At 44.8% G+C, this 20,609-nt stretch overlaps 1 protein-coding gene across 1 annotated transcript in view; it reads left to right on the top strand.

The window, feature by feature from the left end:
• Positions 1–20,609, top strand: part of ALOX5 (arachidonate 5-lipoxygenase) — a 53,291-nt gene that overhangs the window by 18,063 nt on the left and 14,619 nt on the right. Inside the window, exons 4-5 of the mRNA XM_077822594.1 lie at positions 8,282–8,404; positions 18,726–18,832. Of these exons, the coding sequence (XP_077678720.1) occupies positions 8,282–8,404; positions 18,726–18,832 (230 nt within the window). The remainder of the gene's footprint in view (positions 1–8,281; positions 8,405–18,725; positions 18,833–20,609) is intronic.

Here is a 20,609-nt window from a genome sequence, read left to right as displayed (position 1 = left end):
CCTAAGTGGGAGGTGGGGATGCCAAATCCCAACGAGAGTCAAGGGGGGTGGGAAGACAGGTGTTCCTACTTCTTTGTGTGGCCTCTGCCTAAGGAGTCCTAGATGTCATTTGATCCCACTCCCCTTTCTAGTGGTTAAAGATAGTGCTGACTGGATTCAGCTGAGAGCCAGAGAGATGTTCTCTCTCCATCCAGTGCTCAGCTGCCCTGCGGAAGCTGCCAGTTTGTAACCCTTCTCCCCAGAAGGGTGGGCAGCAACAAGGGCCAGGTTCAATAGCTAGGGGTTCCTCTCAACAATGCAAAACAGAACCGGCTTGAGCCCCCACCCTGTAATCCAGGAAAGCAACACACCATCCCTGGGTGCTACTAAGAAGCAACACTTCTCCACTCGCAAGCACGGAGCCTGTGTATAGCAAAAGAAAACTTCTATTAAACGAGGAATTGGAACCAGCGTTAATCTGGGAAAACACCACAACCACCATTCAAAACCACGTAACCATAAGCAAAAATCCACCCTACAGTAGATTGGGCAGCATCCTTTGCCTCAGTTTCCCACCTTGCATTGTGAAAGTCCGATGAACGAATGTCCCTTTAATATGCCACTTCCCTTTCCGTCTGCTGCTCCCCACTCTCAGCTGATTGTCTTTGGTCAGTTTTGACCCAGAGTTCAGAGGTGCATTCACAAGGATTCACCTCCAACCCCTGGAAGGAGGGGGGCATTGAGCAATGCCTCCACAGCTGCTGCTATCTGTGCAGCCGCTCACCACGGCTGCTATTCTCTCTGCTACCGCTGGCCGCTTGCTGCCACTGTTCTCTCTGTCACTGATACCACTTCTCGCCACCACTTCTACGATGCCATGTTCTGAGGTTCCACGCTTTAGCTCAGCTCTTAGTGATTTCACTGCCTAGTGGGGAACCTCACTGTGGCTGCCTCTTCATTGTAACACTATCCCCATACCAGGCCTACAGCTTAGCCCCAAAACATGCTTATTAGTGATTTAAGTTCTAATAATCACTGAAAAGAAACAAGGATCTCAGCTGAATCCAGTCAGCACTGTCTTTAACCACTAGAAAGGGGAGTGGGATCAAATGACATCTAGGACTCCTTAGGCAGAGGCCACACAAAGAAGTAGGAACACCTGTCTTCCCACCCCCCTTGACTCTCGTTGGTCAGGGTTAAAGCAGTCTGGAAGGACAGTGCAGTCAGGCTTGCCCTGATGCTGCAAATACCATACCAGTTCTGTGAGCAGACAAAACCCTTCACTCGCCCACATTGTCTAGATGACACGTTTCACCGAGGCTGAATTCATTGAGGCAATTTATTCCAGTGCTTAACCACTCTGACAGTTAGGAAGATTTTCCTAATGTCCAACCTAAACCTCCCTTGCTGCAATTTGAGCCCATTGCTTCTTGTCCTGTCCTCAGAGGTTAAGAAGAACAATTTTCTCCCTCCTCCTTGAAATAACCTTTTAGGTACTTGAAAACTGTTGTCATGTCCCCTCTCAGTCTTCTCTTTTTCAGACTAAACAAAGCCAGTTTTTTTCAATCTTCCCTCATAGATCCTATTTTCTAGACCTTTAATCATTTTTGTTGCTCTTCTCTGGATTTTCTCCAATTTTGTCCACATCTTTCCTGAAATGTGGTGGCCAGAACTGGACACAGTACTCCAGTTGAGGCCTAATCAGTGTGGAGTAGAGCGGAAGAATTACTTTTCGTGTCTTGCTTACAACACTCCTGCTAATACACCCCAGAATGTCGTCTGCTTTTTTTTGCAACAGTGTTACACTGTTACTCGTATTTAGCTTGTGATCCACTACGACCTCGAGATCGCTTTCCGCAGTACTCCTTCCTAGGCAGTCATTTCCCATTTTGTATGTGTGCAACTGATTGTTCCTTCCTAAATGGAGTATTTTGCATTTGTCCTTATTGAATTTCGTTCTATTTACTTCAGACCATTTCTCCAGTTTGTCCAGATCATTTTGAATTTTGATCCTATCCTTCAAAGCAGTTGCAACCCCTCCCAACTTGGTATCATCCACAAACTTTATAAGTGTACTCGCTGTGCCATTATCTAAATCATTGATGAAGATATTGAACAGAACTGGACCCAGAACTGATCCCTGCGGAACCACACTCGTTATGTTCTTCCAGCATGACTGTGAACCGCTGATAACTACTCTCTGGGAACAGTTTTCCAACCAGTTTTGCACTCACCTTACAGTAGCTCCATCTAAGTTGTATTTCCCTAGTTTGTTTATGAGAAGGTCATGCAAGACCATATCAAAAGCTTTACTAAAGTCAAGATATACCACAGCTACTGCTTTCCACCCATCCACAAGGCTTGTTACCCTGTCAAAGAAAGATATCAGATTGGTTTGACGTGATTTTTTCTTGACAAATCAATGCTGATTGTTACTTATCACCTTATTATCTTCTAGATGTTTGCAAATTGATTTCTTAATTATTTGCTTCATTATCTTTCCGGATACAGAAGTTAAGCTGACTGGTCTGTAATGAGACAGAGACTTCCTTCAAAATGATGGGAAACAGAATAAAAAGAGCAGCTACCAGGACAATTCCCAAGGAAAAGTTCTGGACAAGACCAGCTTTACATGCACAAAAGGGAATGCAAATAAAGCCTTTTGGAATTCAAGGGTAATGGCTGTTTAAAGTTCAGAGGTAGAAATGACAGCTCTATCAGGACAGGAAACAAACAATACAATCTGTATCTGACTGGCAATCTGACAGGCTTTCTAATGTTCTTCCTTCTTCGCAAACCACCTTCCTTTGGTTTGAAATAAAAATTCCCCACTCAGATGCCAACATGATGTGCACAGTGTAAGGACATTAGTAAAGTAGAAAGTACCCCAGCATACCTTTAGGTAGTGTTAGTTCTCTTCTAAGTCTAAGAGCTGCAAAGGGGTACTATGTCTCTGGCAGTGTTGCCTTATGGAAGAGACTAAACTTAGTCTGAGCACTTTAAGCTGTTAGAAACTTTGTGGCATAAGAGTGGGGCATGCCAGCCAAATGTATATCCCATTAAATGATTTCTGCAGTTCCAGCTGGATACAGTTCTATTTATTTCCAGCCTAGAGGTGGAATGTGGTCTAATGGGCTGGGAATGGGATGAGACCGCAGGGACTTCTGAGAACTTATCCCAGTTCTAAGGCATGTCACCTTTCCATGTGTTTCCTTATCTGAAATGTGTGTTTCTATTATTAATAAAATAGTGGTGTATTGCTGTGCGCTGGCCTGGTGTATTGTTGTGCTAGCTGCATGAAAGGGTGGGGTGAGTGAGTCCTGTATGTTATACCTGCATACCCATATCCTATGAACCAAATCGTAAGAGGTGTTAAGCAACTGCAGCTCCTAGTGAAGTCAAAGGGCGTTTCAGTGCCTTCTGGGTTGTGGCCCTATATATACATTATGGGACTGATTCTCCACAGCTTTGCACCTTGTGTAGTCATTGACCTCTGCGTTCAGCAGGCGTGAGAGGATATGAAACGAGTAGTGTGTTTACACCACTTTGCACAGGTGTAAATGGCTGTGCCTGGCAATGGGGAATCAGACCTATGGTGTGTGTGTGGGGAGGGGGTAAATAAAGCACACTGGGTTCCTTCAGGATGGAAGGCATTGTTATAAATATGACATTATCAGTATCCCTGATGAGTCTGCTGGAAATACCATTCACAGCACTGAGGCATATGGTTCACAGCAGTGAGCAATGCAATCTTTTTTGTTCTGTGTTTGTACAGTGCCTAGCACAATGGGATCCTGGTCCTTGACTAGAGCCCATAGGTGCTATGGTCTAAATGCATGGATGAGACAATGGTGTAGGGAGGAAGGATTTAGGTTGATTAGGAACTGTGGAAACTTTTAGGGCGGGAGTAGCTTATGCAGGACAGATGGGCGCCACCTTAACCAGAATGGAACCAGACTGCTGGCATGTAGAATAAAAAGGTTGTGGAGGATTTTTTAAACAAGGGCTGGAAAAATGCCAACTGGTGTGGAAGAGCATGTGGTTTGGGCAGGGATATCTATTAGGGATGAATTTATTAAAGGGAATACTCTATATCCTAGTAAAGGCGATAGAAAAGAAGTTGGTAAAGTACAGGCAGGAGATAGTGAGGAACAGTCAAACGTAAAAGCTTCCACTTTAAACATAACACATGAAGGCAAGCAACTGAATATTGACAAAATGAACAAGTGCTTATATACAAAAGCTAGAAGTCTACTGTTGGAATTGTTATAATTTCTGCATGGTATTACCATGACACTAATTTAACCATAAACCCCTTTATTGAATCCAAAGACTGAATACTATTTATACAATTGCTCTAAAGGTGCCTAAAAAACCTAAAGAATAAGCAGTGTACTACATCCAAACAGTAACAAAACCTTGATAAGAATTTGGTCAAGATACTTACTTACAAACGGGCTAAACCGAGAGGTGTTTAGACCCATATTGGTTGGCTCCAGCTTGACCAGGCAGATATTAGCGATGAACCCTTTAAGAGTTAACTTTATACCCTTTAACAAACAAGTGATGTCATGGCCAATTGCTGACCTCAGCTAAAAACCAATTGGAGGCAGTTCACTCTTATTTCCAGTCTTAATCCAGATAAGATTTGCAACCTTCTTTCTCCCCAAGGTCTTTCCTTCCTATCTTTTCCCCTCCTTCTTGTAAGATAACACTGGTGTGTGGGGTGGGGAGGTCCATATTGGCTCCTTTTAAGACAGATTCTTTTTGCCTAATTCAAAACCATTTGCAGTCTCCTCTGTTGGTCAGAGACCTTCTTTTTAGAACCGTTCCGTTAGCTCATTAATTATTCTTTGAATCAGACATCCTCCCTACTCCATTCCTTCTGGTCTGATAACTCATTATTTTCAAGGCCTTCCTTCTACGTGCTAGTCAGGCCTTTCTTTACAACACACATATTTCCTTTGCCAAACTTAAGCTAATGCTGAATCTTTAATATCCTATTTATTCTACATCTAAGTACTATGATGGGTGAACTAGAGTGTCTGGCATTAAATGAGGACATTGATATAATAGTCATCATGGAAACTTGGGGGAGTGAGGATAATCTATGGGACACGGTAATACCAGGATACAAAATACAGGATATAGGAATGACAGAGTAGGTCGTGCTGGTGGGGGAGTGGTACTACGTGTTAAAAAGACAAGCAGAGTCAAATAAGGTGAAAATCTTAAATGCTTCAAACTGTGTACCATAGAATCTCTATGAATAGGAATTGCATGCCTGAATATAACAGAGCCAATATACTACTGACCAGGATGGTGACAGTGTTTGTGAAATGCTAAGGGAGATTAGAGAGGCTGCAAAACCAGTAACCACAATGATAATGGCTGATTTCAACCCATGTATTGGCGGGGTTCATGCCACCTCAGGACAGGATGCAGAGATAAATTTCTAGATTACCATTAATGACTGCTTCTTGGAGCTGCTAGTTCTGGAACCCACAAGGGGAGAGGCAATTCTTGATTTCATCCTAAGTGGCATACTGGATGTCTTCCAAGATGTGACTATAGCTGAACCTGTTGGTAATAGCGGCCATAATGTAATTAAATTTAACTTCCTCCGGTGGGGGAGAAATACCAAAAACACTCACCACAGTAACAGTTAACTTCACATAGGGGAGCTACGCAAAAATGAGAATGCTGATTAGATAGAGATTAAAAAGAGCAGTGACAAGGGTAAAATGCCTACAAGCAGCCTGGAGACTACTTGAAAACACCATAATAGAGTCTCAGACTACATATATACCCAAAATAAAAAAAAAAAAAAAGACTATAGGAGGACCGAAAGAATGCCACCATGGCTAAGCAGAAGAGTAATGGATGCAAAAGGGCATCCTTTACAATTTGGAACACAAATCCTAATGGGCAAAATAGGAAGGAGCACAAACTCTGTCAAGTAAAATGTACAAGTATAATAAGGCAGGCCAAGAAAGAATTTGAGAAGCAACTTGCTAAAGATGGAAAAACCTCAGAGCAAAATTGAAGCCAGAAGCCTCCCAAACAATCAGCAGGGCCACTAGACGACAAAATGGTTAAAGACAATGCCATTGCAAAGGAGCTAAATGAATTCTTCGCATCGGTCTTCACTGCAGAGGATGTGGAGGAAATACTCACCTCAGAGCTATTCTTTTGGAGTGACAGATCTGAGGAACTGTCCCAAATTGGTGTGTCAGTAGAAGAGGTTTTGGAACACATTAATAAACTAAACAGTAATCAGTCACCAGGACCAGATGATATTTCCCCAAGAGATCTGAAGGAACTCAAATATGAAATTGCAGAACTACTAACTGTAGTCTGTAACCTATCATTCAAATCAGCTTCTGAACCAGATGACAGGAGGATAGCTAATGTGATGACAATTTTTTAAAAAGGCCCCAGAGGTGATCCTGGCAATTACAGGCTGGTAATCCTGACTTCAGTACCAGGCAAACTGGTAAAGAAACTATAGTAAAGAACAGAATGATCAGATACATAGATGAACACAATATGTTGGGGAAGAGTCAACATGCCTTTTTCAAAGGGAAATCATCCCTCACCAATCTATTAGAATTCTTTGAGGGAGTGAACAAGCATATGCACAAGGGTGATCCAGTGGATATAGTGTACTTAGATTTTCATAAAGCCTTTGACAAGGTCTCTCAGCAAAGACTCTTAAGGAAACTAAGTAGTCATGGGATAAGATGGGAGGTCGTCTCATGGATCATTAACTGGTTAAAAGACAGGAAAGAAAGGGTAGGAATAAATGGGCAGTTTTCAGAATGGAGAGAGGTAAGTAGCAGGGTCCCCCACAAATCTGTATCAGGTCCTGTGTTGTTCAACATATTAATTAAGGGGAAAGGGGATGAGCAGTGAAATGGTAAAGTTGACATATGATACAAAATTATTCAAAATAGTTAAGTCCAAAGCAGACTCGGAGGGAATCACAGAGGGGATCTCACCAAACTGACTGGGTAACAAAAGGGCAGATGAAATTCAGTGGTGATAAGTGCAAAGTAATGCACAGTGGAAAAAATCATTCCAACTATACATATACAATGATGGGGTCTAAATTAGGTCTGACCCTAAGTTCCCTGTAAGCTGCACGGCTGCACAGCAGCCTATTAAGCATTGTGCAGTTGCTCAGGGCTGCGGCGGGGAGAGATGCCTCTCCTCCAGCCCCGGAACTGCCACAGCGAGGAGAGGCACCTCTCCTTGCCAGCCCCAGCACAGTCCCAGACCTACTGCGGCTGAGGGAGAGGCGCCCCTCCCGCGGCCCCAACCCAGCCCCAGCCTGGACCGTCTGCGGCCTTGGGAGAGGCGCCTATGCCATGGATCCAGCCCAGCCCTGGACCTACTGTGACTGGAGGAGAGGCACTCCTCCCTCAGCCCCGGCCCAGACCTGCCGTGGCCAGGGGAGAGGTGCCTATCCTGTGGCCCCAACCCCGGAGCTGCCGCAGCAAGGAGAGGCAGGGAGAGATGCTCTCCTGCAGCCCTGGACCTGTTGCGGCCAGGGGAGGGGCACCTATCCCACGGCTCCAGGCCCGGAGCTGCCGCAGGGAGAGAGAGCTGTGGGGAAGTCCTCTCTCCCCGCTGTAGCCCCGGGGTAACCTTCACCCCAAACTCTTCATCTCCAGTCCCACCTCAGAGCCCACACCCCCAGCCGGAGCCCTCATCCCCATGCACCTCTGCCCCAGCCCTGAGCCCCTCATCTCCAGTCCTGCCCCAGAGCCCGCAGCTGGAGCCCTGACCCCCTCCCCCCTGCACCTAACCCTCTGCCCCAGCCCTAAGCCCCTCATCGCTGGCCGCACCTCAGAGCTTGCACCCACAACCGGAGCCCTCACCCTCCCACACTCCGAACCCCTCGGGCCCACCCTCACCACATGAATTTTGTTATGTGCACCAACATGGAGGTGATATGAAGTTGTGGTGGCCAAAAGTATAAGAGGGTTCAAAAAAGGACTGGATTAGTTCATGGAGGATAAGTCTAACAATGGCTATTAGCCAACCCCATGCTCTGGGAGAAGACAGAGATGGACCACTCCATGATTGCCGTGTTCTGTGCAATTCCCCTAAAGTGCTGGTGCTGGCCACTGTTGGAGACAGGATACTGGGCAAGATGGCCCATCGTCCAACCCAGTATAGCAGCTCTTTTATCCTTATGGTAATACAAATAATAATAATGACATTAAAGATACTATGCTATGCTGTTTACCTAATTGACACCACTCCTTTTCCTTTTTTCTCCTCTTCCCTTTCTCAGATGGAAGGAATGGCATCCCGGCTTTCCTTTAAGCATCGATGCGAATTGTCACAGTGACTTGCCTCGCGACATCCAGTTTGACAGTGAAAAGGGAGTCGATTTCGTTCTGAACTACTCCAAAGCGTATGTGTTTCTGGGGGCTCAGAATTCTGCAGAATTTCTGATCAGAAAAGCTGGGGGTGGGGGCCATGCGTGAAATTTTATTTTATTAAAGATGTTTCCCTTCTTTTAAATTTTAAAAACTAGAAAATTCATTGGGATATTGAAGTTTGAAAATTTGGAAGTGGTTTTATGGTTGGTCAATAAATGGGGAAGATACTGCAAACCCTCCCCCCAAATTTGTCTTTTTTTTTTTTCATTTCAAAATTTGAAACATTTGGAGCTTTGAGCTGGAAAAGTTTTAGGCATCTCACTAAATCGTGCTTTGGGGGTCACAGGGGAGCAAAAGAGACATTGGTGACAAGCCAAGGTGCAGGGAATGTCTGCTGAGCAAAGACTGGCATGCAGTGTACAATACCTTTTGGTGGGATAACCCACAATTAAGCATAACTTGTCTGAAGCATGTGGGTTACTGAAATCTCCAGCCAACCTACCAGCGCCTGCATCTCTCATCTCACTCATGAAACATGGTTGTGACCATTCATCAGCATTAAAGATCCCATGGAACTCAGTACAGGGGGAATAAGACAGTCACCAGCTGATGGACAGCCCTCACTGAGAATAAGCCTGTCCTACCCACCAGGGGTTGGCCTAGACAAGCCAGTGTATCATTCCATCTCTGATTCTATTAATCATTTGGTATCTTAATTTTTTAAATGCTGTTTTAAAATCTGTGCTGTTGCCGGTTAGAGGAACCAGACATCATTAATGTCAGCCAACATGACTTGATCCAAACCAAGGACTATTATTTCCCAGAGTCCAGCTGGGCACGTGGATTGTCCCAAGCCATGATCTCATTGGGCCTTCTTTATGATGTCACAGCCATGCCCCAACTCACAGCAATGCGTGTTTGGCCTTCACCACCAAAACAAGAGGAAAATGCCTTTGCACATCGTGTTACATAGAATTCTATTGTTGTTAAATTGGAGGGTGGGAGCACGAGAGAGCATCCATCCCACTCAGCCACACATGGTCCCACAGTGGCATTTCTCTTTTTCTTCTCCCTACTACTTTTCCTTCTCCTAGGAAGGATTTTTCATAGTGGATGGACACTGGTTGTTTTAAAACTTTTTTTGAAATGCAAATATGGCCCTTGAAGAGAAGGAGCCGGACTCTACATAGCAATGAGCCCCTCCAGGGTATCCACAAACAGGCTATTGGGATCCTTCTCCAGCAGCTGCAGGCACTTAGCCTTCCATCTTATGCTACCCAGTGTACTCAAGGCATGAACGAATAGCTGACTAATGTACCCCCTCTTATGATTTATTGCTACCTCGGTCATGACAGCAGCAGAGATATCTGGGTGTTACAGCATGTGATTAAGTTGATGTTACAGATCATAGTCAAATGTTTCTCCTTTGACTGATGCTCACGGTTAGTAAATAGCTATTCTGCTTAAGGGCCAGATTCTGATACCCCTACTCACTGTGCATAGTACCTTACTAGTCACATAGTCCCATTAGTTTCAGTGAGAATATTTGAGGAATGTTATAACTGGGAGTTGTATGGTCAACCCAAGTAGATGGAGCAGAAGTCAAACCAAGGGTCAGCAGTCTCTTGCTGGAGTCTGTTTTTGAAGTTTTTTTTGTTGAAGAATTGAGTGACCAAAGAGATTGAAGTGTTCTCCAACTGGTTTTTGAATGTTATAATCCTAATCACATCGGCCACACTATCAGAGGCTCGTTCACCTGCACATCTACCAATGTGATATATGCCATCATGTGCCAGCAATGCCCCTCTACCATGTACATTGGCCAAACTGGACAGTCTCTACGTAAAAGAATAAATGGACACAAATCAGACATCAAGAATTATAACATTCAAAAACCAGTCGGAGAACACTTCAGTCTCTTTGGTCATTCGATTACAGACCTAAAAGTGGCAATTCTTCAACAAAAAAACTTCAAAAACAGACTCCAAGGAAAGACTGCTGAATTGGAATTAATTTGCAAACTGGATACAATTAACTTAGGCTTGACTAAAGACTGGGAGTGGATGTGACATTACACAAAGTAAAATTATTTCCCCATGTTTATTCCCTCTCCCCCCCACACACACACACACTGTTCCTCACACATTCTTGTCAACTGCTGGAAATGGCCCACCTTGATTATCACTACAGAAGGTTCCCCCCAACCACCCCACCCCCGTTCTCCTGCTGGTAATAGCTCACCTTACCTGATCACTCTTGTTACAGTGTGTATGGTAACACCCATTGTTTCATGTTCTCTGTGTATATAAAATCTCCCCACTGTATTTTCCACTACATGCATCTGGTGAAGTGAGCTGTAGCTCATGAAAGCTTATGCTCTAATACATTTGTTAGTCTCTAAGGTGCCACAAGTACTCCTTTTTCTTTTTTCAGGAGCTCTAACTGTTTCATAGATTCCTTGATTGGTAAGGCCAGAAGGGGGACCCCAGAGATCGTAGTCTGACCTCCTGTATAACACACAGGCCAGAGAATTCCTGCTCTTGCATTGAACCCATAACTTCTGGCTATGCCTTTGCCTGCTAAATTAAAGAGTCCTCTCTTATCGCAAATATTTCCCATGTAAGTACTTAGAGGCTGTGATCAAATCGCCTCTTAACCTTCTCTTTGATAGGCTTTCTCTTTCTAAAAGAAGGAGTGTAACTAAAGTCTGCAGTTGTTGCCAACAGACTGTAAATGCTGAACAGATTATTGAGTTTCATTTCTCCATAAAGGCCAGATTTGTCAATGAATTTGACTTCCAGCAAAGTGGATCTGTTTGTGTCGAGCATAACTCTGCATGCAGTTGTCAAGTTGTTAGTTGCATTATTTCTCTCTGTATATTTATTGGGTTTCTAAAGAACAATCGTTTCATTTATTGTCAGTGACATAAGGTGTTTAGAGAGACAGGGTGGGTGAGGTAATGTCTGTTACTGGACCAACTTCTGTTGGGGAGAGCAACAAGCTTTCAAAGCCATACAGAGCTCTTCTTCAGGTCTTAAGGTGTTTTGCAATGTATCCCTTTCTGAGTTCCTCATTTGGTACCGTAGGCGGGCCTGATGTGGAATTAGTAACTGCTCTATCAACCTTCAAATGCCACTATTTCACCATGCAGGAGGTGAGATGGCCTCTTTACAATATCATCTTACATTTATATAGCACCAACCAGCCTGCAGGATCCCAAAGCAGTTTACAAACTAGATACAAGAATCATTTCACCCACCACTGAAATGCAGCCACCTCTGGGATAAAATGCAGCAGCGGCTGAGCAGTGCACAACAAAATGGCTCAGTTCTTTAGGACAAGAAGGGAAGAGAAATACAATTTGAAGCTGCCAGGACATAGGGGGGAAGGAATGTGCAATAAGCAGTGATAGTGTCCAAAATATTCTAAAGTACTGTAGATCAGTACTACTGGAGAATCTTGGAAGTGGTTTTTAAAGACCCAGGGTAAACATTTCAAAAGCACCTAAGTAACCTGGGGTCAAATTTTCTAAGGTATTTAGGCCCCTAAAGATGCAAACAAATGCCTAGTGGGATTTTTAGAAGTGTCTAACTCCCTTTGAAATCAATGGGACTTAGGTGCCTAACCCATTTAGATGCTTACATAAATCCCACTAGGTGCAAAGCAGCATGTTCAGGCACCTAAATATCCTTGTAAGTGCAGTCCCTAGAAGCCCAAGTTCCATGGGCTTTCACTTAGTGAAGTCACTTAGGCACTGAATATTTTGCTTAAGAGACACGCTCTGGTGGTTAGAGCAGAGTACTGGGTTCTTTTCTTGAGGGGGACTGAGCTCTGTGGTTAAAGGGGGTGGGGATCTTCAGTGGTATCAGGAGTTCACCCCAGAAACGCTGTTCTCAGATCTGCCACTGGCTTTCTCTGTGTCCTTAGGAACGTGAGTAGCAGTATGCAATACTCTGCTCTAGTGCCTGATCCAAAGTTAGGGGAAGGGACCTGCTACTGCTGACAGCTAGGGGAGTTCTCCTTTAGCTCAGGTGGTAGAGCTTTGGGGACTGTAAAACCAGGGTTCCAAGCCCAGCATTTGATAGGGTGGGGTATGGGATTCCTCAGATAATTGGGTCTGGTGGCTGAAACGTGCGAATCATTGATCCTTAACCAGACCACGTGAAAGTTGGCTGTTCCAGTCTGTGATACCACTGGGGTTTAGCTTGTGAAGCTTAGTGAAAACAGTTTCTGTGCCCCTGGTTTTGCATTGGATCCAAGGGAAGTGACACCTTTTGCAGTCTGAGGCTGGTTCGGAAGCTCTCTGAATGATCTCTAGCACAGCTACAAGCAAACCAACGATGAGTTCAGCGTTTGTGATGAAACCAGGCAAGCCTCTTCTGGTTTCAGGGTTACTTGCGAACATTTTGCCTAGGTCAGCTCTGTGGCTCACCTTCCCAGTCTCATGGGAAGTCAGGGAGGAGGCTCCATGCGTGTTTGTAACTATGCCGTTTGGAGAAGCCTGCAGGAAGGATGGTATTATGATGTTTGCTTGCTCTACAGGGAGCAGTGCCTGGCATAGAACAGGCAACTCAGTGTTATACAGTCACGACATGGGCTTGGAACAAAGTGTGGGGCAACCCCACAGAAAGAGATCCATGCAAGAGAAACTGGCAAAAGGTCCTGCGGCTACTCCCTCAGTCCAGACACTGGCTGTGAATGCTCAAGAAGGCATTCAGGAGGATCCCCTAAAGAGGCATTACAGAGCCAGCCCTGGTCCAGGAACCTGTTCCTTATTCTGTTATTATTAGGATCAGTGCCAGTTCCCTTAACTGTTGCACAGGTTATTACAAGCTTTTAAAGCACATATTCACAAGGAGATGCTACCTATGCTAGTGCAAGATGCCTGCTCCCCAACCTCAAGGGGCTACATTGCAGGGCCCTTTGGTGACATAGTAAGAGCAGCCACATGTGAAAGCCAGCTGTGGTATTTGCAGCATGTTACCAGATATCCTGATAACAGTGAAAAGAATTACACAGAGCATTTAGAAGAGTGGGGAGAGCTAGCATCTCCAGTCGGTTACCCCCACTTCCTAGGAACGTAAATCTTTAAGGCAGCTGTTCCTTCAGAAGCAATGTGATATGTCAAACACATGCAAGGAAAGGAAATTGGGAAGCAGTTTTTTTTATGGAAGAAATGAAATCCCAGTGCTGGGGGGCTGGGATGCCTGTCTCTGGAAGTGGCTGGGACCCAGAACTGGAAAACCCACGACAGGGTTAGTGTTCAGGTGAGGGTCTGTGTTGTAGAGAAAGGCAGTGAAGGGTGTTTGTAAGCACAGAGTACAACCGCTAGGGTATAACTGGGAGGAATGGGGTGAACATGAGCCAAGGGAAAATGTGCTAACTATGGAATAGTCCCATGGTGTAGGCACCATCACATGGAACATTTAAAACTGAACTCAATCTCAGGAGGTTACTGAGGAAAGTCATGTGTAAGCCGGTGTTTGGAGCACAGGATGGCTAATCTAGAAGGTGTGGATGTCTGGCAAACGGCAAGGCTCGCCCTGAACTCTGTGCCAGAGTCCCAGAGTGTATGGCTGTGCTGGGCTAGCAACCTGGATGTGAAGATGCCATATTGCAAACAATTCCCAGCCACGTCTACCTCACTCCTATGCGGTGCCCTGATTGCCAATGGAGAGACGAGTTTTGTTCGAGTATCTTCGGGGGAAGTTGTTCAAGAAGAGGAAGCAGTGTGGTTTCCTTTCCAGTGAACTGGCTTTTAAATAGCTGAGCATGGCTGCATGCATGTCTCTCCCTGTGGCAGAGCAAAGGGGCCTGGTAATTTCATGCTCTAGACGAAAGCCAGGAATTGTAGAGGAGGCTGCCGTCCATTACACAATGATTGCAAGTTGCATCAGTGTAAGCAGGCAGCTGGAAATAACTGTTTCTGCAGTTGGGATCCTCGTGCTAGTTTTGAGTCTTCAGAGACCAATAATTTCCTTTTTAATTCTCTGGGTTATATACTCTCCTCCCGCTGCCTCGGGATTCAAGTTTGTTACGCCCGTTGGCATCATTAGGAGTGACGTGTATAACTTCATAAGAACCCAGGTGTGGGGAGAAGACTTTACAGTTATGGAGAGAACCCCAGCTCCATTCTTCAGAATGCAAAGTGGGTTTGTCCAGTCAGTATGTTGGAGTCGCATACAACCAGGGTTCCGAAGTAGCTTTGAATTTTGGGTGCCCCCATTTGTGAATGCCTAACCTAAATGCGCTTTGGGCTTGAGTCTCAGAGGTTTTGAACACCTATAGCTCGCACTGGCTTCAGCTGGAGACATGGGTGCTCAAACCTTCGGAAAAATCCGGCGCAAGGATCTCAAGTTGGGTACCCAAAATCAATGGCCACTTCTGGAAAAAACGTGCTTTAATGTCTCTATTGGACTCGTTTATTCAGCTCTTCAACAGCTACGCCACCTCCATGTTGGCCTCTCCCAATCTAAGCAGGATCAAGACAGGTGAGTACCTGGGTGGGAGACCTACAATGCCAGAAAAAATATGAAGGGAGGTATTAATTCTGGAGGTGGTACAGTTCCTTCAGCATCTGTACTGATCTGATGCTCCAGAAGGAGCCACTGCTGCTAGAGGTGCTGTCTTTTGCCTTCTGTTTTATGTCTCATGCAAAAGCACCTATAGAATCTAAAGATCCCATGGCACATCTTGCAAGTATATGGGAGTTAATCCTGGTGTCCTGTTCCCATCTGGGGATTTACATTCTCACTCCCTCTTCTCCTTCTACAGTTTCAAGCAGGTATGATAGTCTGCACTTCCTATCTTCAACTAAACTATTGGGTCATGTGTGGTTGCTGTGCACTGTTAAAAAGCAACAGTGTTCCACCCCAGAGGTAGCTGCAGTTTGGTAGGGTTAGGGTTGTCAACCCTCCAGGAATTAAAGATTATGTCATGTGATGTGTCTTTAATTAAAGATTATGTCATGTGATGAAACCTCCAAGAATATGTCCAGCCAAAACTGGCAACCCAAGTAGGGTTTGAAATGATTTTTTGCCTATTTAGCTTTGTAAAGTTAAGTGCTTTGTTAACTTGCTAGTTAGAGCTTTAGAACCTGCTGGGTCTGGCTGGACAGGAAGTTTAAACTGGAATGGCAGCTCTCAAGTAGGGATTGTAAATTCGCTTATAATTCTGCTCACTTCTTGCTTCTTCCTGAGACTCATCCAATGACCCTCTGGGGGAAGCAGCCCTTCCTGTTATCCGGCCTTAGCCTAAAATCATGGCCATGCTTTAGTCTCCCTTCTTGATGCTCAGAGAAGGGCCTTCTCTTGGTCCTTGTATGATCTTTTCTGTTCCCTATAAACTAGGATCAGATATCCTGTAAATCACCTCCTTTTCCAGGCTACACAGATCCACCAGCTTTCCCTCTTAGCACACCCTCAGGTGCCTCTTGTTACTACTTCTGTTATAATCTTGGTACCCAGAAGCAAATGGACTGTTTCACACCTGTCCCTGTTCAGCATCTTATCTCCCTGATTCATGGATAAATTCCCCTCTCAGTGCAGCCAAGCACCTTTTTTCTTTTTCTTTTTCTTTTTCTTTTGCCTCATTTTCTGCCATCACATTCTGGGGGCCCTTTTGCAAACTATTTCTTCCTGCCACCCCAGCCTTTTGCCCTCCCTGGCAGTGTCTAGTGCTGTCCTAGTCTAGGGGCACGAATCTGCCTTGACTGACAATGAATTCACTCTTCTGGCCACTTTCCCACAAGCTGTTACTTCGGATCCTCAGGTAGTCTCTGCAGACGTCCCTTGTCCATTGCCTGGTTCACCTTAGTGTTGCTGGTCAGTTTCTTCTCAACAGGTTGTCAATGTCAGCACAAAGCCTCCCCTCTGTTCCAGCCCCAGTGTCAGGACAAAGCCCTCCTCCAGTCCAGCCTGCTCCTCACCTTTCAGTTGAAAGAAGTGATTTCTTTTTAATAATACTAAAGCTTTGCATGTGCATAGCACTTCACTAACTTTAAGCCCATGGGGTAAGTCAATCTGATTATCCCTATTTATAGGTGGGCAAACAGAGGTACAGAGCGGTGAAGTGACTTGACCAAAGCTATAGAGGAAGCCTGTGTCTGAGCTGGGATTAGAACTGGGGAGTGTCTGACTTCCAGGCCTGCATTCAGACTATTTCTTAAATCAGGTTATCTGGTTCTTGAGATTTTCACTTAATTAAATAGAGCATCACATTATCCCACTGACTGAATAACACAGAGAGTTCTCAATGCATCCCACCCTTACTGTTTTATGAATTTATGTTACCATTTATTATAACTTCTTCGTCCTCTCTTTTAGCCAGTTACTAATGTCAGCGCCAGACTGAGGAATGCTATCTACTGGCCTGGCTTCCCACATGATGTATTATTGGCTAGTTCGCTTAAACTCTACTAGATTACACCCGTTGACAGCATTCCCTCTTCTACCACTCTGAGATTAGATTTTCCTGGTGTAGGTTTTGGATGTGGTTCTTGTTTAGACAGTTGGTCCTCCGAGTGCAGTATCCTGCCTCTGTCCTTGGCACATACCTGTTACAGATGAAGGCAAAACAAATGGGCATACTATTATTTCTACTGCAGTAACATCTAGGGACCCCAATCAGAGATCAGGATCCCGTTGTAAAGACAAGGGCCAGAGAGCTGACAGGCCACAAGGTCAGCCAGAATGCAATGGAAGAGAGGAATGTGGCGGGGGGTGGAGGAAGGTAACCATAAAACAAACACATCCTGGTTTTTCGGTAATAGGCACAAGGGGAAGATCCTCTGTAGCTCCTGCAATAATCACCTTGTGTCCAGAAGCATGAGACTCTTATGCTGAGACCTACCCAGGACGAGTAGGATTTTCAAAGGGAGTTAGGTGCCTAAATCACATAGGTGTGATTGAAAACTCCACCCTTAGTCCACTCCCCAGAAGACAGCTGGCCACATCATACACCACCCTACAATTAGCACTAATGTCACTTGCTGGGTTTAGTGTGTGGGTGCTGGGTGATGCTAGTGACCTGTGGGATACAGATCAGACCAGACGATCTGGTGGAGCTTTCTGACCTTAAACTCATAGGCTCAGAGATTTTCAGGCCAGAAGGGACCATCGTGATCATCTAGTCTGATTTCCTGCACATCGCAGGCCACAGAACCTCACCCACCCACTCCTGCAATAGATCCCTAACCTCTGGCTGGATTACTGAAGTCCTCAAATCATGGTTTAATGTCTTACAGAGAATCCACCATTTACACTAGTTTAAATCTGCAAGTGACCCATGCCCCATGCTGCAGAGGAAGGCGAAAACCCCCCAGGGTGTCTCTTGAATTTGCACAGGAGCTGAATTCCCTCCCCTCCTGCTCTAGGGCTGAGGCTTATTGATGGGACACTGTGGAGAAACTTGCTCTGCGGCTGCTGGTGCTGCTTGTATTCTGGAGACCAGGTTGAGTGAAATTCCAGGCAAGGTGGTTGGGGCTGATCTAGGACTTGGAAGACCTGGCTTCAAGCGTGTTCTCTCCCACAGGCTTCCTGTGTTGTGACCTTGGGAAGTCACTTAGGGCCGAATCTTCAAAGATACTTAGTTGCCTAAGTCCCATTTAAATCAGTGTGCGCTAGGCACCTAAATCCCTTTGAGAAGCTATGGCTTAGTCACTCTGGGCCTCACTTCCCCCTGTGTTTAATGGGGATTAAGGCACTGCCTTGCCCCAAAGGGGAGTTGTGAGGATAAATCCATTAAGGGTTGTTGGGTGTTCAGATTCCACAGTGATGAGGGGCCATAGATGTACTTAGCATAGCTAGATAAATAGAGTCTCATCTACAGGGAACGTTTTCAACAGTTCTCCCAGTGTTGGTCTAACACCAATGCCTCTCCCCAGTGCTACCAGTGGCAGGTGTTCTTCGCTCTGATAGCACTTTTACTACAAGGCCATCTAGACTTGCTGTTGATCGGGTTAAACAATGTGGCATGGATTTGGACTGCCAACATACCAGTGAGAGAATTCCTAAGCACCCCCCACCCAGTCTGTTCCATTCAGGTTCTCTGCGCCCAGCACCCGAGCCCCCTCCCGTGGATGAAGTGACATGGCTAGCATCGATCACGTGTGGTTCTGCCTTTTTCTTTCTCCCAAGAGGGAGTGTGTGGGGAGAAATTTTGAGACCAAATATTTGAACACAGTTCTATAGATGGGTGTAGATGCAGCCCAGCAGAGTTCAGTCTTTAGAGAGGATAATGTCACACATTTCACCACCATGAAATTTACTGTGTGTGTGTGGTAAGGGGAGAAGTATAAGAAGGGCTGGTGAGGAGGCTGCAAATGGCTTTCTAGTGTTGTCATCTTTTCCATAGGATGGAGAATCTTTATGTCAACCGGTTCATGCACATGTTCCAGTCCTCCTGGAGTGACTTTGCAGATTTCGAGAAGATCTTTGTCCGAATCAGCAATACAATCTCTGGTGGGTTTGTCTTCACTTGTCGGTGTTTGCTTCATAGAGTGACTAATTGTTCCCCTTTCTTAGTACTAACTGGAACGGAAGTGGCTCACGCCTGAGCGTCTGGTCTGTTCTGATCTGCCTCAGCCACACGCTGTCTGAAACTCACAGTGTAGATGAGCAGTTAGAACTCTAGTTTATGGGGCCAAAGGGACACTCCACGACTCGAAAATCAGGCACTACTTCAAACACAAATAGCTGGGCTGGAGGCAGGATTCCCCCGGGGAGGTTTTCTGCCCCATGCTAGGCAGGAGGCCAGACTATTGGTCCCTTCTGGCTCTTAGGAAATCTATGAACACTGTCAAAAGTCCCTAAGTCATTTAGGGACAGACTTTCAAAGGTATTTAGGTACATGAAAATGCACATTGGCACCTAATGGGACTTTTCAAAGCAGTTAAGCAGGTCAGGCACCCAACTTCCATTGATTTCAAGGAGGGTTAGGCACGTAACCTGTTCAAGTGCTTTTGAAAATCCCATCAGGCACCTGTCTGCATCTTTAGATGCCTAGATACCTTTGTAAATCTGTCCTTTGGGTACTTCTGAAAACTTTACACTTCAAATTCATCGAATTTAAGGCTAGAAGGGACTGTTATGGAAATCCTGCTTGGCCCAGGCCAGAGAACCAAAGCCCCATTTTCAAAAGTGATTTAGGCTCCTAATTCTTACTGAAAATTAGTGGGATATAGAAACCTAAGTACACTTGTGAAAATGCTACCCGGAATCTAGTCATTTTCCAAAAATGAATCACAAGTAGTTTCATGTGTTGGTCCTGCCTTAACGTGTGGGGGATGGACTTTAGGACCTCTTGAGGCCTCTCCCAGTCTGATATTTCTATGATTACACCCGCTCCCAAGTTCTCCTGCTAATGTCTGGGGTTTTACAGTCACATTTGTTTTACGTTTTTCTCTTTGTGTTGCTGTGTGAAAGACCCACACAAACAGGGGAAACGGCCCTCCCTGACCACGAAAGGGAAACAGTGAAACTGACTCTACACCAAGTGCTGTCAGATACCAAAATAAAACACATTTTCTCTGATCCCTTTCAGTTAATTGTAATAATCTCCACTGTTACTTGAAACAATAGTAGGTAAAAAATTTTCAGACAGAAAAATGTTTAGGTTTTTTAAATTGATGGTGTCCCTTTAAACTTCCTCAGGTGCTAGTTAAGAATTTTATACATAGATTCCCTGAAGCTATTAACTGTTTAGTCGAGCAAAAAGGGAATTAACAAAAATATGGGTAATGCCTCTGATCCCTTGAATACAAGAAACAATGCCACAAAGGGCATGCAGAGCTGTTACAACCCGATTACAATATTTTGTTACATGTAATAAGATTGCTTCCTAAAGTACTTTACTTTATTATAAATGAAAGCCATGTAAATTAACTAATAACTTTTCTGTCCTAATAAGGCTCTCCAATGCTACAAACATTTGTGTGTGTGCTTGACTTTGATTTAATTAGGATTAATGCTTAATATGACCATTCCCCTGCTTAAAGCTAAGCATATGTGTAAGTGTTTGCAGAATCGGGACCAATATGAGGATGAGTTCAAGTTACTGTTCTTTGCAATCCCATGGTTTCTGTCCCAAACATGAGAAATGTTGCCACCTCATCCCAACTTCCAGTATAGATACAAAATCATGGTGCAATTTGCAGACATGATGGAAATATAATCTTGAAGCAATCCACAATATTTTACTTCTGGTAGAAAGCAATTGCTGTCTCGAAATATATTACTT

The sequence above is a fragment of the Eretmochelys imbricata genome, chromosome 7 (assembly GCF_965152235.1).
Source record: "Eretmochelys imbricata isolate rEreImb1 chromosome 7, rEreImb1.hap1, whole genome shotgun sequence".
Taxonomy (NCBI): Eukaryota; Metazoa; Chordata; order Testudines; family Cheloniidae; genus Eretmochelys; species Eretmochelys imbricata.
This window is presented reverse-complemented; position numbering and strand designations above follow the sequence as displayed.